Source organism: Elephas maximus, chromosome 15 (genome assembly GCF_024166365.1).
Source record: "Elephas maximus indicus isolate mEleMax1 chromosome 15, mEleMax1 primary haplotype, whole genome shotgun sequence".
Classification (NCBI taxonomy): domain Eukaryota; kingdom Metazoa; phylum Chordata; class Mammalia; order Proboscidea; family Elephantidae; genus Elephas; species Elephas maximus.
Window position 1 is genome coordinate 75,363,468 of NC_064833.1, and position 24,578 is coordinate 75,388,045.

Here is a 24,578-nt window from a genome sequence, read left to right on the forward strand (position 1 = left end):
TTGCACTCCGGCCCCTCAGCTGCGTTCCCCAGGTCCCTAGGCCTTTGCACCAGGCTCTGCCATACCTTCAGCAGATTTAGTGGCTCTGTGTCAAACAGAGCCCCTCGTGAATAGCCCATGAAATCATTTAACAATTTTACACCAGTAGAGATGAAGGTAAAAAACATATAACTGTAAATATAAATGCATACTTACTTTCAGGTTTTCAAATACATAACGTTTTACTCTCTAAAAAATATAACAACTGGTAGCTCACCTAAATGGAAGGGGGTTGCTGTGACCCCTGAAGTGGTCTTAAAATGCCTACTCAGGTGGCCTGGTAACTGAACACATAAGGCACTCATGCCCTGCAGAGGCAGGGCAGTGCTGATCCCACGGCAAGGCCTAGCGTTCAGCTGTTTCCATCTGACCGCGGGGCCCAGTAGAGTTCAGAGAAGTGACCTGAGGCCCCCAGCAACCAACTACATGGCAGAGGCCTCTAGACCCAGTCTGTCTGACTCCACAACCAGTCTGTCTCGTGTTCTCACCACAAGCTGGCACACTGCCTCCCTGTGTGCCGGGCGTGAGGAAGCAGGAAAGACAGCAGGCAGCAGACTAGTGTCAGAACTGAAGGAACTATAGCAAAAGTGTAGGTGAAGTGTGCAAATGAACTGTGAATATGGGATGTATCTATCTTTGCCTGGAGACTCTACAGGTATTTTGTATTGCAACCTGAGATACCATTTTCCCTAAAACTTAAACTTTTATTTAACAAAAGCTACGGTGTAATGACCCAGATCATATAAAAACTCAGCTCTAGCTCCTGCTTGGCTTTTTACTTCTGCTTATTACCAGGATTAAAAAACAAAAGCCAATTTACCAAATGTTTGTTAGGGCAACGTGATCGAAGCTGTTTTTCAAAGTAAGCCAGATACCCGTTTGAGTCATGTTTGTATTAAGTGGGTCTTTTGAATACTCTTAGTCTTCTAGTGTCCTAATCAGAATCGTCACTGCTTGATGCGGATGACGCTGGTCAGTGTATGCCCCAAAGCGCTTTGACTCTAAAGGCAGTTTTAGGCTCTGTCGTTTGGTGTGTCAGCACTACTAAAAGGAGACGTTCATTCCCCCAGTTTAAAGCTCATGCATCGTTCTACTACCCTCTCTTATGTGAAATTATGCAATTTGACCTGATCCCTGAACTTCGCGCTGTGCTCAGAAGATTTTTTCTGCGAATTGGAGTCGTTTTTCAGATCTCACAACCACTCGAACAGGACCTTGGAATAAATAAGCAATGATGGGAACTATTTTTGTTGGCGTTTACATCACTCCGCTCTTGAAAAGGACCCTGGAGCTGAGATTTCCTACCTGAAAATGGTTTCCCTGAATTGCGTGTCTGAGGGTTGCCGGTACAGAGGCTTCGAACTGTAGGTCCCACTCAGCACTCGGGTTCCCTTTAGAGACTGACGGGCTCATGTTGAGCAGGAGGCCTGCCTCAACAGTGTCCTCTGTCCTCGGTGGCAGGGAAGGCCCCAGGTACCTATGGCAGGTGTGGAAGTGAAACTTACCCAAAGAACTACAGATGTAAAGATTTCAGCTTCTGCAAGAAGTACACCTCAGGAGAGCTGTATTTTGAAGGATAAAAATGTTTATAGTTAATTGGGGGGGTGGGGGGTGAAGAAAAAAATATTGTTCATGGTAAAAGATATTTAGCAACTATGGTATTCTTATTCTGAAGATTTTTGCACACTCAGGCTACCTGAGATACTGGTAATCAACCTTCTGTGAAAAAATGTACAGAGATGCAGGTTTGTAACATACAATCTTGAACATTCTGTAGCTCATCCTGCACTGTTTTATTTTCTTTCTTTATTTTCTTATTCCTTTGCTAAATACCCATAATATTTTGTCAAATGCACTAAACGTTTGGGTTGAACTTTTTTTATTTCATGGGGATTTTTTGGTTTTCCCCTTTTGGGGAGTGATAATTTTGAGGGTTTAACATGCCCAGAAGCTGTTGTGGCTGACACTTGTCAAGATGAACAGCAGGAAAAAACAAAGGTAGAAAATATCACTACTGACCTTCCTACCTGTAATATCCTTCTCTTAGGGCTTTTAAAGATGAGCCATTAAAATGTAATGATCTTTCATGGACTGAAACTTGAATCACTGCAAAATGAATCTAGGTTGCTGTAACTTTTTGCTTTTCTTTTGGGGGGCGGGGCTTGATGTAGATTTTACTCTGTGTACAGAGTTTAACGTTGACTATATTAAAATAACAGGTCTGGCATGGTCGGGGTGGTCAGGCCTCCTGGAAATGTGCTCGTACTGTGAATTGTGCTCTGATGGTTACAAAGCCAAGCTTGTCGAGCAGTCCGTATGAACGGTGGGTGTAGAAAATTTTTCAGATGGATAAAATGTATATGGTACAGATGTAAAGTTTTCTATGTAAAAAAAATTCTGTACAACTTTCTGTACAATACTGATTCTCATCTGGCATATTCTAATCAGGTTATAGGTCAATAAAGTTTTTGAATTATTTCATCAGTGTGGTCAAAACCTGTGTAACCCACAGCCCCATGTTTCATTGATTCGTTTCTTTTTGATTTTTCATTTAAAGCCAAACATGGAAAGGTTACTTTCAGCCAAAACTACAAATTCAATTTTATTTGGTTCCGGTGTTTTCTTTCCAACTTCTGATATGAGGCTGTTCTCCTCCTCCCCCCTTCCTGTACCCCACAGTTTCTTTCTAAACCATGTTTGTAATTTTTAAATGTTTTGTATATTCATTAACCCAGAATGCTGAAGGAGCTCAAGTTCTCTCTGGAGCAGTGTGCGGGGTCATACTGCGTGTCTTAGGGTGCAGTTAAAGTTGTAGGGGACGACAGCGCTAAACAGGAAAGTGGAACATGTCAATAAATTACCTTAAGGGGGTTCTGTAAAAAGCAGAATTGTTCAGTCTTTACTCCCTGCTTCTCTTAGCTTAATGAGCAGTTATTCAATGCATTCATAAGAGCAGAAAGATGAGTACGACAGAACTAAGACACTGTATTTATTACCCCTAAGACACAATGCTGTTCAAGCCCAGCTAGATGCTAGAGCTGGGAGCCAACTTGGGTTGTCCCTGTTGGCCACCATGACCTTTAGGTCTGTCTGAGGTATGCGTGCTCCAGATGACCTGGCGGTTTATTATTTGATGGTATAGTACGAAGATGCTCCCTAAAGGAAACAAAGGTTTCACCTTACTTTAAGATGTTGTCAGCAGAAGAACCTTTAATAATAAGATAAGCCTGTGGTTAGAGACTTGAGTACAAAATTTACATGTAGCTAAAATTTGAAATGTCAGAGGAATTTCATACTTGCTGCAAACTCACCCCATCTTCTCTGCCATGAGTTACGTCAGAGGAAGAGGTAAGTAGCAGCGTCCAGCCATGTTTCTGCTGTCATGGTGCGGAAGACTCTAATCCCCATGAAAATTATTTTCTAGAATTTGAGTCACTTACTGAGTGATTCCAAAGGTTAAGTCCTTTTCCAGGTGACCATGGTCTGACACCTGGGTGTTACTGGCTCTTCAACTTCCATAACACCTAGTCTAGAAACCTCAACTCCAGTTAAAATAAGAACTCAACATTGGTAATGAAAATAAAAATTTATTTCTATTAAGAAATAGTTAAATCATATAAATTAGTTACTTAAAACAATGCCTTCATTGACACAAAAACAAAATAGAGGCAGAAAGATGGAACATTTAGCGTACGGCTCACAGGAATGAAATCAGTTATGGCGCCCATCATTTATACTCAGTCAGTGGCTATTAATGACGTGAACACGCCTAGCACATTTGATCCCGTAATTACACAGCAAACGATCACAGCCACAACAGACGGATTTACTAAATGAATTCCTTTTGAATAGAAATAAATGGCAAATGTGCATATAACAGAGTATCCTGGTTTTAAAGTACCGTTAAGACACATCTTATTCGCCTTATCTTTTAGACACGCAAAATTTAAAATAATGCACATATGGTAGTTGATTCCAAGAGTTTGTTACCACCCTAATTTATGGCAAAATTGTGCAAAAATAATCCTCTACGATTCTACATTAAATAAATCAATAATCATGGCCTTTTATTTATGTACATAATATACACCATCATGGAAAAAATACCTTATATACAGATGGAACATGAGTAAGTAACGTCCAGGTAGGGGCCAAAGTAGAACATATTAAAGGTTCAGATTTAACGTTCCTTTCACCGTAAAGGCACTGTGGGGTCCAGTACACATTTATTTTAACCGTGTGCAGTGGACAGGCCCTGCCAATGAATAGGGCCTGGTTTTCCAGGAACCTGCTGCTGCTCTTGACTCATCTGCTCTTCCATAAATCGCTTCAGGGTTTCTGAGGTGCCAGGGCGCAGCCAGGGCTCGGTCGCTACGGAGCTTGTTCCATCATCACCCACTTGCTTCATGATGTCATCGAGGTCAACCAGTGAGCTGTCATCATCTAAAGGACCCCAAAAAGAGCCACAGCTCAGGCAGCGTAGGTGCACACAGGTGGCTAGAACGCAAGGCTTTCGTGTTCCAACCCATTACAGTTCCGCCTTCCCCAAAGTGTCAGGTTCCAAACTGTCCTACTTTGTCCACCTCTCCACTTTAGAGGTGGGAAAGCAGGCCCAGGGCGGGCCAGTTTTGTGGAAACAAAAAACGGTGAATAATGTGGCTCCATACTGCCATTGCCTACAGGGCTAGGCCTGGAAATTCTACGTCTGAGAGGACACGTCACCAGACACTCGGGCCCGTGGAAGCACAGGCAGTGTTACTGTTGCCTTCCAGAGAAACTTAATGGATTCCACAAAAAAATTTTTTTAATTGACAAAGTTTGGGGGATAATCCCAACCTATAATACTGCTGGAGGGAAATTAAAAGTCATTTTGTGAAAGCAGGAGTCATGGGATTAAACTACGTCTATTCTCTCCTAACCTGAGAAGGTTGTATCTCACCCATTCTCCACTCTTACAAGTAGCTCTTATGTTTCATTATTTAATTGACTTGATCATACTCAACTTCTATATCTTGTATTTTACTTATTATTAGATACAATAATAGGAAAATCTGTCGTCCTACCCTGTGATGTCAATTTCTTTTTAAAAAAATGACATCTCCCGGTCTGTGAAGGATCAGCCCAGCAAGGGGACATGTGCAATCAACTTAATGAGCAATCAATGCACATCGGACCAAAAAGCTCCTGTTTAAAAGGACAATGTTAAAAACAGTTTAGAAATTGAAAACCTTCTGAAAGAGTAGATTCTTAAAATGCTCTCTCCTCTCAAGTTAAACATATCTGTTAAATATTAATTTACTGTTTATAAAAGAAATTGAAGAACAGGTAATACAGAGGGCAGATGGAAAAGGCCTTTTAACAAGAAAGAAAAAGGCACGTTCCCCCTGTTGCATGTTTTTCTATGTTTGTTACGTGAAGTACTGTGTTCGATCTGCCAAGACACTGACTGCTAGGGATTATGTGAGCACGGTTTTAAACTGACACAGTATTTATAAGTAGGATCTTAGGGAAATTGCTATTAGAAAATTACTGTAATGTAGCTTGAGAGTCTCTTGTACAAATAAGACCACTTTACTAATTACCAATCAGTAGCACTTATTAATTAATATAAAACTGTCCTGTGTTGCAGTAACAGGGCCGGCAGAGGAGCTTGCTCACCGCCTGAGGCGCTGCCAGCCCCTGCCCACGCTCTCAGCAGTCTGTGGCGTCCTGCTGTCACGGGCTGCTCCTCAAACCACAGTCAAAGGAGCCTACCTGTAGTGAGAAGACTAACTCTCAGAGACAGTATTAACCTGAGGCTATTCTGCTTTGTCCAAGGTCCAGATAGCCAAGTAAAAGGTAAAAATAACTGACTTTTTCTAGCACTCCAGATTTACAATAGCTGTGTTATGTAAAGAATTAAATGTATTAAAGTTACTTACTTCCTGACAATCGTTCACTTCTGTGATCACTCTGCCAGACTAATCAGCACTCACTCGAATGAAAGCAAAGCCTGGATATATATTTAATAGGCAAAACCTGCATGTATCTGTTTAGATTCCACCAGAAGGGGGTACACCCTCTCTGGCAGAAAATCTGATACAAAACCAAACCTAAGGCTTGTCTTTGTTGGGTAGTTACTGTGTTCTCCCACAACTCAAAGGACTTTACAACTCATTCCATCTATCCCCCAGCCTTCAGTGAAAACTTCCCAGTACGCTGGCTTAAGAGTCCTTAGAGAATCTGCTGTTAAGTACTAAAAAAAAAACAAAAAACCCAAACCAAACCCAGTGCCGTTGAGTCGATTCTGACTCAGAGAGACCCTATAGACTTGGTCATTTACCTGTATTAACAGGTTTAGTCTGAAGTTCATTCAGTCTTCGCATTCGTTCCTCATTTCTCATTCTAAGCTCATCAACATTTATGCTGGATACAGATTTTAAAGAGAGACCATCTGGCGGTACATCAGGATGAACATTATCCTGTGGGTAGAAAACAGAACTTCAGAAACATTAACAAAATACACTCAGAACGAATCAGTGCATCAAAACGTTCTTGCCCTTGATAAATGTACAATGTGGTGAACAAAATAAAACAGATGAAAATATGTACCCCTTAATTCTGACTCCTGACGTTTGTTTCCCCATGCAGGCTCAGATGACCTTCAGTCAAGGATAAGCAATAGGATTTGTGGTAACACAGAACTGCTGCCATTTGGGAAAGTTTGAGAAATGTAAGATGCAAAAGAAAAAACTACAGGGGCTCAAAATCAATCCAACTATAGAATCATGACATATAGCTCAATGGAAAAGAATTGAGAACCCAGGGAAAAAACCTTACATTTCTGAAAAGAAGGGCCAACAAAATTCAGTGGAGGAAAAAATAAGACTTTTTAATACATGGTACTAGAACAACTGGTTATCTGCATTCAAAAATGAATCTGGACACCTACCTCATGCCATACACAAACACTAACTCAGAGTGGATCAGAGACCTAAATTTAAGAGCCAAAACTACAAAACTCCTAGAAGAAAACACAGGTAAATTTTTGTGATCTTGGCAATGGTTTCTTAGATAAGACACCAAAAGCACAAGAGAGAAAAGGATTGACGAGTTGGGCCTTATCAAAATGAAAAAATGTTCGTGCTTCAAAGGACAACAAGAAAGTAAAAAGACAACCCACAGAATAGGAGAAAATATTTGCAAATCATATATCTGATAAGGGACTTGTATCCAGAATATATAAAGAGCTCTTACAACTAAACAATAAAAAGACAAATTAACCCAATTTAAAAATGTGCAAAGGATTTAAGTAGACATTTTTCCACAGAAGATATATGTGTAGCTAACAAGCACATGAAAATAATGTTCAATATTATTCATCATTAAAAAAAACCCCACTGTCGTCAGTTCTGTCATAGTGACCCTATAGGACAGGGTAGAACTGCCTCATCAGGTTTCCAAGGAGTGCCTGGTGGATTCGAACTGCCAACCTTTTGGTTAGCGGCCATAGCACTTAACCATTACGCCACCAGGGTTTCCAACTCATCACTAGGGAAATGTATGTGGCGGCTCCTCTCAGAGAGATTCCAGCATGGCTGGGGATGCATATTAACAGATGAAGGCAATGAACGGCCGAGTACTAGTACCCATCTATACATTTCTAAATTCAGAGAAGTAAAAAAAAAAATTGAAGTCATCTGTTCCTTAATGGATAGAGTAATAGAAGAAAAACAAGGATATAAAGAAAACTTTGACCAAAATATGATTATTAAAAAAGATGATTTCTGTGTAGGACTGGTCTAGGAAAGCTAGCTCAATACTTGTATAAACTTAACTATGTATTTATGTCATCTTTAAAGATCAATGTTCTCAAAATGGTAGATCAACAATTAAAAAGCAAACTGTCAGTGTCTAGATGGCAAGATTTTAAGCCTGGACTCTGACTAAGGGTCCCTAAAGGCAACCTAGAGCACCTTCTTCTAGAACATGTGACAGACAGGGTTGGAGTGGGGAGGTGAGCAGGAAACCAGAGCAGAGATTAACTCAGGGTCAAGATAGGATCTCTGGATAAGCTGGAGGCCTAGTTTATCCTCTTAACTATCTTAGCACCTTCACATCCCTCCTCCACAGATACCTACAGTTAATTTTTTTTTGTAGTGTATCAGCTTTCTCCACTGTAAATTTACTGTTTTTCTCCCTTTCTACGCTGTACACCTGGGAAAAAAAGCACTATGTGTATGTAGCCCACACTTCAGGATGGGGGAGTTAGGCTCGACCTCGAGGGTTAGATCTACATAAATTATTTGGAATTGGTCTGCAGAGGAGATTTGTCTATTCTCCATTTATTTACTTATTCAATCATGTTCTTACGTCAGTATGGACTCATGGCTATTTATTTTATTCTTTGGGTTATAATCCAATATTACTATATTGTTTTACTCAAATTGTTCCAGTTCTGGCCATTAAGAGCTCTTTCAGTTGGCCAGTTAATTTTTTAATACTAACTCAATTGTTGAAATTTATTTAAGCCCCAAATCTAAAGTATAACTCATTGCAAGAATTATAGGACTGCAACGTTAGATACACTCCAAATTAGAAATGAGTATATGGACCTTAGGAAAACAACATTCCACCAAGGGCCCTCAAGAGCCATTACAAACCCACTTCTTTCATCATCATTGTCTTCAAGCACACTTTGTTTTTCTTCTTATGGCATAAAGAAACAGGTAAAAGTTAATTCATTGAGTCAATCATTACTGTTTCAGGGTATCAGGGTTAAGCTAAAGTGGAGGTTGCCTACCCTTTGCCAAGCTCGTTTATCAAGTTGCTGCTGGCTGGTAAGACTGGATAGATGGTAATGCCAATAAGCACAGCACTTGTCATTTGTTGAGAGTTCCCTGCATACTTGGCTCAATGCTAAATGCTTCACATATATTGTCTAACTGTATCTCCATGTCATATATAAGAAGACAGACACAGAGTTTAAGAAACTGCCCAGAGGTCACTCACTACGCAATGACAAGGATGTGTACTAAAGGCCCAAAGCCCACACTATTTGCTGGCTGTGTTAAAAAGCTGTGGAGTATACTGAAAAAATGGGTCTGAATCTCAGCCTTCTTGACTATGTGACCTTGGGAAGGTTATCTGAGCAAAATGGAGATGACACCTATATAATCGTGTAAGGTTATTATGAGGACATAGCAAGCTTTCCAGAAATGGCTTTCAGTTGCTTTTTGCTCCTTCTCTGAAATCCATATAAGTCTGTGGAGGGGAAGGAGAACCGGCTGAGGAATTAACATTTATAGGGCAGAGGTTCTGTGCCAGGTACTGCCTGTATACTTAGAACCACCCCAGGGGACAGGTTCAATGATGTGCCCAAGGTCATCCACTTACCTGGGGATAGAGCCTAGACTCAGACCCACGTACACCTCATTCCAAAGCCGGTGCTCTTTCTTTATTGGACCACCCAATCTAGCATGGGTTGGAACCCAGACCTCATTCTCTTAAACCAGAAAAGAGGGGAAAGAAGAAGAAACTTCATACGCACAAAGTCCAGTCCTTTCAGTTTGTTCCTCCTGCGCTCCCTCGCAGAGGGCAACTGAGACGGTGGAGGTAGAGGATCATATTCAATGGCAGGATACGTCTCTCCGTAAGCACCTGGGAAGATCACACAATGGAGAAGTCTTAAGCTTCCACCACTTCAAATTTTTTACCCAGAGCTAAACCAAAAGCTTGTTTTTAACAGCTTTACTATTATTTGCATACCATAAAATTCACCCACTGTACAAGTACAGCCCAGTAGATTTAGAGTTGTGGAATCATCACTACAATTCATCTCAGAGAGTTCCCTTATGCCCACCGGCAGTTACTCCCTGCTCCCATCCCCCAAGCCCCAGGAAAACACTGATCTGCTTTCTGTCTCAATAGATTCAAATTTTCTCAACAATTCACATAAATGCAACCAGGCAATGTAATCTTTTGTGTCTTTCACTTAGCATAATGTGTTTGAGATTCATCTGTGTTGTACCATGAATCAGTAGTTCACTCTGTTTTACTACTGAATAGTATTCCACTGTGTAGATAACATCATATTTTGTCTATGCATTCACCAGTTATTTGAACTCTTTCTCGTTGTTGGTAATTGTAAATAATGCTATTATGAAAACTCATGTCCAAGTTTTTGTGTGGACATGTTTTCATTTCTTTGGGGCATATACCTAGGAGTGAAATAGCTGGTCATAGGATAACTCTACATACAGCATTGTGAGGAACTTCCAAACTGTTTTCCAATATGGTTATACCATTTTACACTGCATTAGAGTTCCAGTTTCTCCACATCCTCATCAACATTTAGTATTGTCAGTCTTTTTGTTACAGCCATTCTAGTGAGCCAACAGCCTTTTCACCATGGAGATGAATACCCTACAACATTTAAGAATTTTTTTCCCAACATTAAAAAAAAATTTAAATCTACAGAAAAGTTGTAATGATAATACAGTGAACCTCTACAATCACCATGTATTTTGCCACATTTGAGATAATACACACACATGCACACACGCGTGCGCACGCACACACACACACATATATATATGATTTTTTGTCATTCTTTGTTTTTGCTGAACCACCTTACAGTTGGTAACATCATGACACCTCATCCCTGAATATTTCAGGACATACTGTCTAAGAACAAGGACTATTTCCTACATCACCACAATCTAACATCACACTGGGGAAAATTTAACATTGATACAATACTATTTAACATATTTTTAGGAGTTGCTGGGTAGCTCAAATGGTGAAGTGCTCGACTACTTATCGAAAGGTTGGCAGCTCAAATCCACCCAGAGGTGCCTCAAAAGGCAATCTACTTCCAAAAGGTCACAGCCCTGAAAACCCTATGGAGTGCAATTCCACTTTGACACACATGGGGGTGCCATCAGTCAGAATCAATTCCACAGCAACTCGTTTTTTTAACATATATTTAATATTCAGATTTCCCCAATTTATAGTATATGATGGATTAACACAATGGCTGCAACAACGGGCTCAAGCATAACAACGATTGTGAGGATCGCGCAGGACCGCACAGTGTCCCATTCTGTTGTGCACAGCGTCGCTATGAGTTGGAATCGACTTGACAGCACCTCACGACAGGTTGTTTCTTTTATAACTGCTATTGTGATTTGTTGGTTTTTTGTTTGTTCGTTTTTGATCCAGAATCCCGTCAAGAACCACACACTACATTTAGTTACCATATGTTTTTTTAAACTGTGGTAAATACATATATAACAAAAGACTTGCCATTTAAACATTTTTACATGTACAATTCAGTGATATTAATTACATTCATGTTGTGCAAACATTACCATTATCCGTTTCCAAATTTTTTCCATCATTCTTAACAGAAGTTCAGTATACACCCTAAGCAATAATTCCCCATTTTTCCCTCCCACCCCTGGTAATCACTAATAAACTTTGGTCTCTATACATTTGCCTATTCCAGATATTTCATATAAGTGGGATCATACAATATTTGTCCTTTTTTGACTGACTTATTTCACTCAACGTGTTTTCAAGGCTCATCCATGTTATACCATGTATCAGAGCTTCATTTCTCTTTATGGCTGGGTAATATCCTGTTGTATATATAAATATAAATATAAATATAAATATAAATATAAATATAGATATAAATATAAATATATATATATACCACATTTTGTTTATTCATTCATCTGTTGATAGACATTGCTGTTGCTTCCATCCTTGGGCTACTGTGAATAGAGATGGAATCAACACTGGTATACAAGTGTCTGTTTGCATTTCTGCTTTTAACTCTTTTAGGTTTATACCTAAAAGTAGAATTGGGGTCACCATGAGTTGGGATCCATTCAATGGCAACTTTTTTTTTTTAAATAGTTGTTCTTAAGTGCTGTTGAGTCCTTTCCGACTCATAGTGACCCTGTGTACAACAGAACCAAACACTGTCCGGTCCCACAACCTCCTATTGTTGCTGTATTTCAGCCTGTTGCAGCCACTGTGTCAATCCATCTCGTTGAGGGTCTTCCTCTTTGACACTGACCCTTGGCCAAATCTGATGTCCTTCTCCAGGGACTGGTCCCTCCTGATAACACAACAGATTTGTTTGTTCTTGTGGCAGTCCATAGTATATTCAATATTCTTTGTCAACACCGTAATTCAAAGACACCAATTCTTTGGTCTTCCTTGTTCACTGCCCAGCTTTCACATGCATATAAGGCAACTGAAAATACCATGGCTTGGGTCAGGGGCACCTCAGTCCTCAGCATGATATCTTTGCTCTTTATCATTTTAAAGAGGTCTTTTGTAGCAGATTTGCCCAGTGCAGTATGTTCTTTGATTTCTTGACTGCTGCTTCCTTGGGCATTAATTGTGAATCCAAGTAGAATGAAATCCTTGACAACTTCAATATTTCCTCCATTTATCATGATGTTGCTCATTGGTCCAGTTGTAAGGATTTTTGTTTTCTGTTGAAGTTTAATCCATACTAAAGGCTATAGTCTTTGATCTTTATCTGTAAGTGCTTCAAGTCCTCTTCACTTCCAGCAAGCAAGGTTGTGTCATCTGCATATCACAGGTTGTTAATAACTCTTCCTGTAATCTTGATGCTGTGTTCTTCTTCATACAGTCCAGCGTCCCAGATTATTTGCTCAGTATATAGATTAAGTATGGTGAAAGGATCGAACCCTGATGCACACCTTTCCTGATTTTAAACCATGCAGTATTCCCTTGTTCTGTTCAACAACGGCCTCTTGGTCTATGTACAGGTTCTGCATGAGTACAATGAACTATTCTGGAATTCCCTTTCTTCGCAATGTTGTCCATAATTTGTTACGATCCATGCAGTCGAATATCTTTGCATAGTCAATAAAACACAGGTAAACATCTTTCTGGTATTCTCTGCTTTCAGCCGAGAGCCATCTGAAATCAGCAATGATATCCCTATTTCCACATTCTCTGCTGACTCCAGCCTGAATTTCTGGCAGTTTCCTGTCAATGAATTGCTGCAACCATTTTTTAATTATCTTCAGCATAATTTTACTTGCATGTGATATTAATGACATTGTTCAATAATTTCTGCATTCTGTTGGATCACCTTTCTTTGGAATGCATACTAATATGGATCTCCTCCAGTCAGTTGGCCAGGTAGCTGTCTTCCAAATTTTTTGGCATAGGCGAGTGAGCACTTCTAACATTGCATCAGTCTGAGAATGAGAACATCAGCATATTATCTGCTGCAACACTCATGCAGTACATTACTAATGGTAAGATGGACCAAAAAAAGAAAAACACAGACAGTTTTAAGTATGGTTTGTTGTAACTCAAATACCTTGTAAATCAGGGAATAACTGTAATTTTATTTCAGTTATTGTCTTTAGGTTCCAGTATTTCGGTTTAGTTTTTTTTTTTGTGTGTATATATATAGTGTCTATATCCTTATTTATATTCTTGCTTTGTTCATACATCATTTTCTTGATTTCCTTTAGTTGTCTGTGTTTTCCTTTAATTCTTTTAGCTTGTTTAACATTGTTGTATTATACTCTTTCAATCTGTTCATTATTTGGGCTTCCATAGAGATGATTTCATCTTGTTCATTTGAATGGGCTGTCATTTCCAGGTTCTTTTTGTGCTGTGCGTGAGTGTGTGTGTGTGTGTGTCTGTGTGTGTGTGTGTATGCTTAAACCAGGATGTTAGAATTTTACAAGGTTTTAGCTTCCTCAACTCCCCTGAATACACGGTGCTTTTGAGAGCACTAATTTCTGTGAAAAACTCTTAGGCAGGCACAACCTTCAGACTTTTTTACTGCTCCCTCTCCTTTCTTGTGAAATCACCAGGTTAGGCCAGACCAAGGTTTCAGTCCTTCAGCAGCTCCCAGACAGATCAGAAAACACACACTAATCAATCTGCCCTCAAAGGTCACAACCTTCAGTCTTTGGTTACCACTCCCTCTCCTGTTCTGTGAGGCCTCCAGTTCCAGCTAGACCAAGGTTTCAGTCTTTTAGCGGCCCCCAAAGCAATCAGAAAACACACACTGATTAATCCACAAAAAAAAAAAAAAAAAATTTTTTTTTTTTTTTTAAGTCGAGTATAGCCCTCAGCCCTTGGCCATAGCTCCCTCCCTGCTCTGTGAGGACTCCAATTCCAGCCAGACCAAGGCTGAAGTCTTTCAGGCTGCCTCCAGACTCTGAACAATCTGCTAGCAAGACCTGTCCTATTAACTTCAGGGACAGAGATGGGGACCCTTCGGAGCATACAAGAGAGCCATGCGTTGGCTGGGGATGCAGCTGTGGCGGAGCCCCAGCCATCTGTCTGCCATGCCAGGAGAGGGAGGAGCAGGTTGAGATTCCTCCTGGTTGCGAATAATCCTTGTCTTGATCCAGGTTGTGGCTCCTTGCTGTGGTCATTTACCCACCTTTTCAAAGTTTTCACAGGGTTGAGTACAGACTTCTAGTTGCTTTTCTTGGTGTTCCTGTGGGAAGGTCAGCATTTTAGATCTGCTCACCCTGTCATCTTCCCAGCAATTTCCTTACCATGTCTTTTTACTCTGTTGTAATCTGGAACAATTCTCTAAACTTGTTTTGTCTTTCATGGCATTGGTGAGTTTTGGAGGATCCAGCTCAGCTGCAGAATATCTCAGTTTAGAATTGTCTAATTGTCAACAGGCTGTAACTGACCATAGGAAATAATCAGACTTCAGACACATTATGTTCCTTATGAATAGAATGACAAAGTTTATCTTGAGAAGAGTCACCTTTAAAAATTCATAAATTGACAAAATAAGGGCAAGCTTCTCATACTGAGACCAAGAAAGAAAATGGATTAAATAGCTCTGTTTGAGACTAAATAATCTGTTTATTATCCTTGGAGTCAAAACATGAACGTCTTAAGTTCCGAAAACTCTTCATCTCAAGTCTCTAAAGCCTTCTGGGGATAGAGTTTATTCACTACAATTCTAACAGGTTGTAGAGTCTGGCCAGGAAAGATTACATGTGGTCTTTCTCAAATAAAGGGGAGAGATCTGTGTGTTTAAGGTTAGAGCTAATGATCCCTGACTTTCCTGACCAGGGATCAAACTCAATTTTACCATTTATTGTCAATTTACATATCTCAAAAGGAAAATACCAAATAATGCATTTTAAAAGCATCTAACACAATGCCAGAAGATACTAGGCATCCAATAAATGGTCTTTTCCTCTTGTTACAAATTCTTACAAAATTCGGGAACTCAGCAGAAGCCACTGGTCTTATCCACATTTACTACAGGAGTGGTACACAGTCGTGACTATGGGATATTTACAATGACCATTAACCCAACAGACAGATGCTGTACCTGGGGTCTAGTATAAAGTCTCGTGTAATGTAATACTCCAAGACACCATCTCAGGTGCCCTAGACTGTCTTCATTGTTAGGAGGAATAGGTCATATTGCCCTGATGCCTCCATAGAAGAGCTATCTTCCCATCCCTATTTCCTGCTATTTTTTTTTTTTTCTATCTTTACTCATTCTCCCCAATATAACTTCCTTATTTTCCAGGACAGGAAAAACACATTTGGGGGGTGTGGTGGGGAGGGGGACTAATATAGAAATATAGATTAGTCTGAAACTCCAAACATAAAACTCTAAAGTAACTGATGTGAAACCCAGTTAGTATATGAACCAAAGACCCACACCTGTTGCTGTCGAGTCATTCTGACTCATAGTGACCCTATAGGGCTTCCAAGGAACGGGTGGTAGATTCAAGCTGCTGATCTTTCGGCTAGCAGCGAAGCTCTTAACCAGTGCTCCACCAGGGCTCTAGATAGTATACAGAAGAGCTAATACCCTAATGCCCCTAGAATAGCAGAAAGCTTATGATCAGAGTACATAATTATAAGAGAGAAAAAAGATCCCATGGTACCTTTACATATCTTCTGAAGATTATACTCCTACTCTTTTAATTGAAATTTTTATTGAGATAATTATAGATTCACATGCAGTTGTAGGTAACAATAGAGATCCCTTGTACACTTTGCCCAGTGCCTCCCCTCAGTTAACATTTTACAGAACTACAGCACAGTATCACAACCAGGATACTAATACTGATATAATCCATCAAGCTTATTCAGATTTCCCAGTTCTGCTTGTACTCATCTGTGTGTGTGTGTTCAGTGCTATAGCTTCATCACCTGTGTACATTCTTATATCCACACTCAAATAGAGAACAGTTCCAAAACCACAAGGACCCCTTCATGATGCCCTTTTACGGTCCAGAGCTTTGAACCAGTTCTTTCCAGTCTGAATTCCTGCTGAGAATTTGCATTTCTAACTAGTTCCCAGAAGTTATACACAAGAATCACCTAGGGATCTTATCAAAATATAGATTCTGAGTCAGTATATCTGGGGTAGAAATGTAAACTCTCAGCAGGGAACTTGTTAGAAATGCAAATTCTCAGCAGAGGCTCAAACCAGAACGAACCAGTTCAAAGCCCTGTTATAACTACACCCACCTATCCTTACTCCCAAGTCCTAGCAACCATTAATTTGCCCTCAATTTCTAAAATCTTGTCATTTCAAAAATGTTATATAAATAGAATCATACAGTATATAACTTTTTGTGATTAGGTATCTTTGCTCAGCATATTTCCCTGGAGAATCATCCAGGTTATGGTGGGTATCAACAGTGTTCCTTTTTATTGCTGAGTAGTATTCCATGGCACAGACATACCACAGATTGTCTAAACATCCACCTGGGGAAGGACATCTAGTTTGACTCCAGCTTTTGGCTATTATAAATAAAACTGCTATGAACATTTGTGTACAGGTTTTTGTGTGAACTATTCCTAGCCTTTTAAAGCTCTTTTTAGTCATTTTGAGTTTGAAAATAACTTTGTAAAGTATCTTTGATAATGATTCATTAAAACAATAAAAACCGAATCTTCCCTTTTTTACCAGTTTGTAAGAGTGTAGTACTGATTTTGCAATATGAAAAAAGGCACTTAAAAGAAATATATAGTTTAATACTTAAACAGGATCAATAAATTAAAATAAATATACTCACCAATAAAAGCACTGTCAGATTCCAGTAGTGAATTTTTCAAGAAATCAGGAGGGTCATTTCTGGGCTAAAAGAAACATCATATATTCATGACTATTTTATTAGTTTTGTGTGAAAAAAAACAACAACTTTTTATCAAGAGGAGGCACAAGTTCCCACACTGTCACCTAAGAAACCAAGAGGATGGGGAGAGGCAGGACTGGCTGCCTGCCTCCTCCTCGACGTGCTGACTCCCGGGAAATGCAGCACAGGCTCCATACAAGAGAGACAACAGAGGTCTGCCAGGCAGACTCCTACTCCACTCCTTCCTGCCCCCTTGTGGTTGAAGCCAAATAAAAGGGTTACATTGCTGATGAAGATATAAGAGTGTGAATCAAGGAACCCAATTAAACATAAAAGGCTTTAAGCCACGGCCAAGATTTACTCATTCTTTCAATAATTCGTGCAGCACACTTACTATCTCCTCCATCCTAGGAACTGGAGATACAATTCTGCTATGGATACAATTCTCATAGTCCCACGGGAGAGAAAGTCATGGGATCAAAAATCACAGCCTTACGTGACTCAGTTGTAACGAAGGCATATTGTGGAGAAAAAATATGCTAGGGTCGGGTTTATTAAAATGAGCTTTCAAATGAGAACTTAAATTTACATATATAAATTTCACAGTAGAGAATCCTATCACCTTATCTGTTGGAAGGAACCTAAAGTCATCCTACCCATCTGCCAAGGCCTCCCCACCAGATTTCTGGGCTTTGCTAGAACATTCCAGGGAAGAGCTGTTCATTAATGTTTAAGGTAATGCATTCCACAGATGCACAGCATTGTCAGGAAGTTCTTCTCTGACACTGGATTCTTATAGACACTGAATTTAAATCTTCTTTGTAATTTACCACCCAATGATTCTACTTCTGCTTTCTCATATAATAATAATTGTGATGGTAATAAGAGCAGCTAATATTTATCAAGCTGTGCTGAGCACTTCACACGTACTGCCTACCCTCTCTTCTACCTCACAGTCCTTCACCTAACTGGAAGAGCTATCAAAGTCCACCTCAGTCTTCTCTTCTCCATGGAAATCACCCCCAACTGCATCCTGTGTTTTCCATATAATTATCCAGTTTCTAGGAAGATAAGCAGCCCAAGATTTATTAGCTTTTTTTTTTTTTTATCAGTCATGATAAACTGCTGACTTATGCTGGTTGACTTTCTATTTGGCAAAGCCTATTATTAATCTAGGATTATAATATAACCCAAATCCTAGATATTAAATTTCCCTTACTGAATATCAGGATCTTTTCACTGAGAAATGTGACTGCCACTTGTGAAGAAACCCACCAACCTGCAGAGTCTTCACAAATCACATCAAAACACCTCAGGCCACATGGTACAGGGGCAAGTAGGAGCCCTGGAGTTGGGCCTGGCTTCAAATCTGAGTTCTCCCTATTACTGTGTGACCATGGGTCTTTATATGAGTTTCCTTTTATGTAAAATAGGATTAATCTTGCCTTGCTGTGAATTTAAAGCAAATAGAGGTAAAGTACCTAGCACAGGTCCAGAGTGGGGCTATCAGCAACACCAGGAGTCCCTGGGTGGCACAAACGGTGAAGCACTTGCCTGCTCGCTGAAAGGCTGGCAGATCGAACCACCCAGAGGCACCTCAGAAGACAGCCTGATGATCTGCTTCCTAAAATCACAGCCATGAAAACCCTGTGGAGCAGGTCCACACTGCACACTTGGGTCACCATGAGTCAGAATTGACTCAACGGCAATTAACAACGACAATCAGCAATACAGTGTTCATCACCATCATCATCATCATCATTTCAAACCCAGGCACCAACAACTACTAACTAGCAACCCTGGGCAAGAAACACCCTAGCTGAGCCAATGCTGTCTATATAATAGGGATGTTGTGAAGACTAAATTTATATTTTTAACCTTGATTTTTTTCCCTGAACTCTGTCTCACATCTGTCTATTCACCAGCTCCAACTTACCATGTCTAAAACTAAATTCCTAATCCTCTCTCCAGCCCCTAAATTTGTCTCTCCTGCATCTCACCTCTGTAAATGGCAACCCCAAGCCAAAGACCTTGAAGTCCATCCTTGATTCCTCTCATACCACACTTCCAGTATCTCAAAACTCCAATCAGGTTTCCTTTCAAAATCAATCACTTCTCACTACTTCTACTGCTACCACCCTGCTCCAAGCCACCTTATCTCTTACCTGGATGATTGCCACAGCCTCCTGTCCCCTCAATCTATTCTCAACAAACAGTAGTTAGTGATTGTATTAAAACAAGACAGATCACGTCACTCCTCTGTTCAGAAACTCTGAAAGGTTTTCATCACATTCACAGAGTAAAAGGGAAAACCCTATAATGGTCTCCGAGGCTCTGTGGTCCACCCCGTCCCCTCTCTACCTTGTTTCCTATTGCCCACCCTTGCTCACAGCCCTTGAGCCACCGTGGTATTCTCACTGCTCCTTGAATGCACCAGGTCAATTCCTGCTGGGGCTTCTACCTGGACTGTTCTTCCTCCAGATATCTACCCCCCCAGCCTGATATTTTGTATGGCCAGCTCCTGGTGTCCTTATTCAGATGTTACCTTCTCAGTCCACTGTATTTCAGTATGTAAGCCCTCCCATCCCAGCACTCCCAACCCCCCTCCCTGCTATCACCTTCTCCATAGCATCCTGATGTAATTATTCTATACATTTGTTCATTTATTGCCTATCCTTCCTACCAGAATGAAAGTCTTCAGGGCAGTAATGTTTGTCCCTTTTGTTCGCTCCTATAGCCCCAGCCCTACAAAAGTATCTGGCACATTGTAAGCATTTGCTAAATATCCATCGAATGAAAATGGCTCATCTGCTCCCTTTATTTAATCTTTGCACAAACGTCACCTCTTCAGGATCAGAGTGGCAGGGTTATCTTTATCTTGGTTATTTTCTTCACAGCCCACACCACTGCTTACATTACAGAGTCCTACGAGTCGGAATCGACTCAACGGCAACGGGTTTGGCTTTGGGTTTTCTCATACCACTAAGGAGCCCTGGTGGACAACAGTTAAACATTCATCTGCTAATGGAAAGGTTGGTGGCTCGAACCCACCCAGCAGCTCCGCAGGAGAAAGACCTGGCCATCTGTTCCCGTAAAGATTGTATCCCAGAAAACCCTATGGGGCAGTTTTACTCTGTCACATGCTATTAGTAAAAATCAACTTGATGGCACCTAACAATAACAACTTCTACTACCACTGCTAATATTAAGGACAGCAAACACTTGTATTTCACTCGTTATGGGTCAGGCTTTATTCCAGGGCTTTTACTATATCTTTTAATCCTCACAACAACCCTTGAGCTACTTTTATTTATTTAACAAACATTTGTACAGCACTTACTATATGCCAGGCCAGTCCTAAATGCTTTGTAAGTATTAATTACTTTAATTCTTATAACCAGCCTCTGAGGTATGCAGTGTTCTCCCCACTTTACAGATTGCAGTTCTTCACCATTACACTAGGCTTTCTCTACATATTACACTAGGAGTTCTCCAGCTATCCACTACACTCATGAGATAAGGTTTACATCCATTCTTAACTCAGTATTCCTGAAGAATTCCAAACTGCAATTCTTCCTTATAATAGTCCTCAAAAATATTATTCTCTTAAAACTAACTCAAAAAATTAAAATTGATTTCTTACCATTCTGTGGTCTCGTGTTTTAGTGTTTGGTGTGGCATCCAAGTCAACTGTTGTCAGTGGAGAACAAATACAAATTAAAAGGTTAGAAAATGTTTTAGTGAATAAAAATGAATTTTAAAACACCTTTTGTGACTAGCTCTCTACTGGAAATTACTTCTTATTCAATTACTATTTCAGGATATTTTTAAGATACGACTTATCACCCTGCATCCATTCTAAACCAAAACCAAACCCATTGCCGTTAAAGCAATTCTGACTCATAGCGACCCTACAGGAGAGAGTGGAACTGCCCCATAGAGTTTCCAAGGAGGGCCTGGTGGATTTGAACTGCTGACTTTTTGGTTAGCAGCCATAGCACTTAACCATTACACCACCAGGGCATCCATCCATTCTAGCTGGGTAAAATTCTCCTGTTCACATTAATAAGAAAAATCATTATGAACCTAAAACTGATACCTACAGAAAGGGAAAATAATTCAGGATTCTTCAGCATCTTCTGTCTTATTTCTCCTATCTGTGCTGGAAGTTACTGAGTGGAGCTAAACAGGGGCTCCCTCATGTGAAACTGAAGTAAGCTAAATTCTAGGCACCTCATTTCAGGGACAAAGACCTTACACTAGGTACCCCAAACTCCTTCCCCAATTTGACCTGCCTTCCCATGTGTTCCTCTGAATAGTGCATTTTCTCCTTTTCAACATTGCCTTTGGGAATAAATAGGCTGCCGGTGATAACCTGTATTCCTTCTTGTTGTTGTTGTTACCATCAAGTTGATTCCAACTCATGGCAAACACGTGTGCAGAGTAGAACTGCTGCATAGGGTTTTCAAGGCTGTGACCTTTAGGAAGCAGATCACCAGGTCTGTCTTCCAAGGCACCCTGGGTGGGTTTGAACTCCCAACCTTTCAGTCAGTAGTCCAGCACGTAATCACCTGCACCACCCAAGGACTCGTATTCCTTCTCAGGCTATTTTACAGCCATGTTTGTGATTGTTGTACAGTTAGACCATATTCTTATGAATTAAGTCATCATAGCGTTTGCTGGAACTAGGAGTGGTTACTGCGGGAGGTGGATACCTTTGGTGCCAAAATGCACCTGTACCCACCTGCGGACTACTTTTGGGCTAATGAGCCAAAGTTGCCAAGATCCCACATGATCAGATCATCAGTTGGGACCTCCTAAGGAAAAACTTCACCAAACTAGGTGGAAAGGTTGAAGAATGCAATTGCTTCTCTCCTCTCTCTTGATTACATGCCTAAAGTAGGGGGTCAGCAAAAAAGAGGAAGACCCTCAACAAGATGGTGTGACACAGTGGCTGCAACAATGGGCTCAAACATAGCAATGATTGTGAGGATGGAACATGACAGGGCAATGCTTCATTCTGCAACACATAAGGTCGTTATGAGTCAGAACTAACTCGACAGCGCCTAACAACAACATTCACCGCAGAATCTGGGTTACTAAGGTGCCAGGAGAAGGTGACCTATGAGACTATTATTAAAAATTGTGCATAAGATGGAAAACAGACTTTACCTTTGGGCCAAAGTCTTACATCACTTACTCCTGTGATGCTAATTCATGAGGTCAAAAGGGTTTCCTCAGATTTTGTATGCCACACCAGTATACCAAGATAGGGTCTTGAATTTTTCTAAATATAACTGATAGGACCATCCACTCCTATTCTCATTACTGGTTAGTTGTGTTTTTATAACCCACTTTCCATGGCCAACTTCAGTAGTTGGTGAAATAAAAGTCTGAGGGTCATGCAGTACACCTGGATATCAACAGGGCACACTGACGCACTCTGAGACAACCAGCGACACTCGGCCTCTGGACGCCCACCTACCCCCACCCAGCTACACACGGGACCCTAGGTTTCTCCTTTGCAGCATTCATCACACTTACACTTAGTATCTAGCCTTTCTGATGGAGTATAAGCTCCATGAGAGTAGTCACCTATTTCACTCATCAGCACATTCCCTGGATTTAGTTCAGGGCTTGCGCTCCACAGGCACTCAGTAAGTATCTGACGAATGACTAATTGTACAAAAACATATTCATAGCCTGATGCTTTACAGATAACATATCATATCAAAACTTACAAAGGCACACACTGTAGAGAAATGCCCTGTAGGTGTTCTTCCTTTGGTTCTCAGTTCCTGGTGCAGATGTCCTTTAGCCTGGTCAAAGTACTCAATTCTCCAAACTACAGTGAATGGTTGGGTCCTTCTCATTCATGGGACACATGATCCCAGCGAAGCCAATCACGGCTCTCTCTAAGATTTGTTCTTTTCTGGGATTATAGGCCCGATGGGTCATATGAACATGGAGCTACCAGTGGAGGGAGGGTGCCTGGGACTAATATCAATATAGGAGATGAAGAAAGCCAACAAAAGAACAACCCACTGATAATATTTGAATATCAAATCCAACTTTGCCAAGAATTCCTTTTCTGTTTAAGCTAGTTTGATTTGGGTGTTTGTCACCTCCAAATGAAAGAGTCTTGTACTATGTATGCCCCTAGGTAACCTTGAAGAGAAACTTACCCTCTGATGGGAAAACTATTCAAAAATCGACAAAGGATGAGCAAGGTTAGCCTCTGTAATTGTAACAACTGTATAAAATAGAGCATAAACAACTGTGACTGAGAAGACCTGAGAGACCAGCACCTCCAAATAGTGGCCAAAGGATAAGTTCAACAAGGTAGACTTCACATGAAAGAAAGCTGAGACCTAAAAATGAATGTGTTAACATAATAAAGATCAGGGAAAAGATCAGCCCGAGGGCAAGAATCGGCAGTACTTAATCGGCAGTGCTTGTCTCACCCCGTCAAAGGGGGAAGAACCTTCAAGAGGTGTGCCTGAATTACAGTAAGAGGGGTGGACTCCATGCAGCAAGTATCCTCTATGGCCTAGATGAAGTATTCTTTGACTGGCTAGTGCCCTCACCAAACCTCCATCTCTGACTGTCTAGTAACCTGACACTAATAAATGGTGGACTAGACAACAGAAAGGACATCTAGGTGACTGGAAATATAGACTCTCCTTTATGAACTTAAAAATTATCATTTATTTATCATGAGCTTGGTTTGCAGGAGTCAACTTCTTAAGCTTGAGAAATAACACATGCACCAACAAAATGAGACTAGTGGTTCTCAAACTTCAGTGGTATACACGAGAATTACCTAAGAAGCTGGTTATAGACTCCATTATCTCAGGAGGCGCCAGCACTCAGATGCCCTGCTTGGGCAGCTAGCCCAGTACTCTCTGCAGCATTTCTATTTTTCTTTTCTCTCACTTCACTATTATCTACCTCACATGGTTGTTGTTAAGGGTTAAACAAAATAATGCAAATTAAAGTGAGCAGAATTTGAAACTTAGATAATAACTCAATACTCACAATGTATGTGTGCATTAGAGGGCTTACTGGCTTTATCCTAAAGTATTCTGATTTCATAACCACATACATGAGCAAGTACAAAAATACTCCATTTATCTGGAAATCTAACTATACAGCTGAGAATGAGGAAGTACAAGTCTAATAAGTAGCCAAACAGATACATATGGTGGTATACTACAAAGAGCGCAAGCTTAAAGATCAGACAGATCCTGGTCCTGCCACTTACTAGCTATGGAAGTAACTCTACAAATTAACCTCTCTGGGTCATATGTTCCTCCACAACAAAATGGTGATTATAGCTACTTATACAGCTGTTGAGAGGATTCATTCCTTACAAAGAAAATATTTACTGAATACTACTATATTCTATGCTAAGTG

General features: G+C 40.4%; 2 protein-coding genes across 9 annotated transcripts in view; one reads left to right on the forward strand and one right to left on the reverse strand.

The window, feature by feature from the left end:
* Nucleotides 1–2,523, forward strand: part of ARFGEF1 (ADP ribosylation factor guanine nucleotide exchange factor 1) — a 170,310-nt gene extending 167,787 nt beyond the window's left edge. Inside the window, exon 39 of the mRNA XM_049853515.1 lies at nucleotides 1,110–2,523. Within this exon, the coding sequence (XP_049709472.1) occupies nucleotides 1,110–1,274 (165 nt within the window). The 3' untranslated portion in view covers nucleotides 1,275–2,523. The remainder of the gene's footprint in view (nucleotides 1–1,109) is intronic.
* Nucleotides 2,524–3,626: 1,103 nt separating this feature from the next.
* Nucleotides 3,627–24,578, reverse strand: part of CSPP1 (centrosome and spindle pole associated protein 1) — a 128,413-nt gene continuing 107,461 nt past the window's right edge. For 5 of the 8 annotated variants that reach the window (XM_049853526.1, XM_049853525.1, XM_049853522.1 and 2 more), the window contains 5 exons: nucleotides 20,806–20,852; nucleotides 17,103–17,166; nucleotides 9,569–9,678; nucleotides 6,362–6,500; nucleotides 3,627–4,482 (listed from right to left, as the gene is read on the reverse strand). In XM_049853526.1, the coding sequence (XP_049709483.1) occupies nucleotides 4,271–4,482; nucleotides 6,362–6,500; nucleotides 9,569–9,678; nucleotides 17,103–17,166; nucleotides 20,806–20,852 (572 nt within the window). In that variant the 3' untranslated portion in view covers nucleotides 3,627–4,270. The remainder of the gene's footprint in view (nucleotides 4,483–6,361; nucleotides 6,501–9,568; nucleotides 9,679–17,102; nucleotides 17,167–20,805; nucleotides 20,853–24,578) is intronic. The other 3 variants (XM_049853523.1, XM_049853521.1, XM_049853519.1) reach the window with 1 other exon arrangement.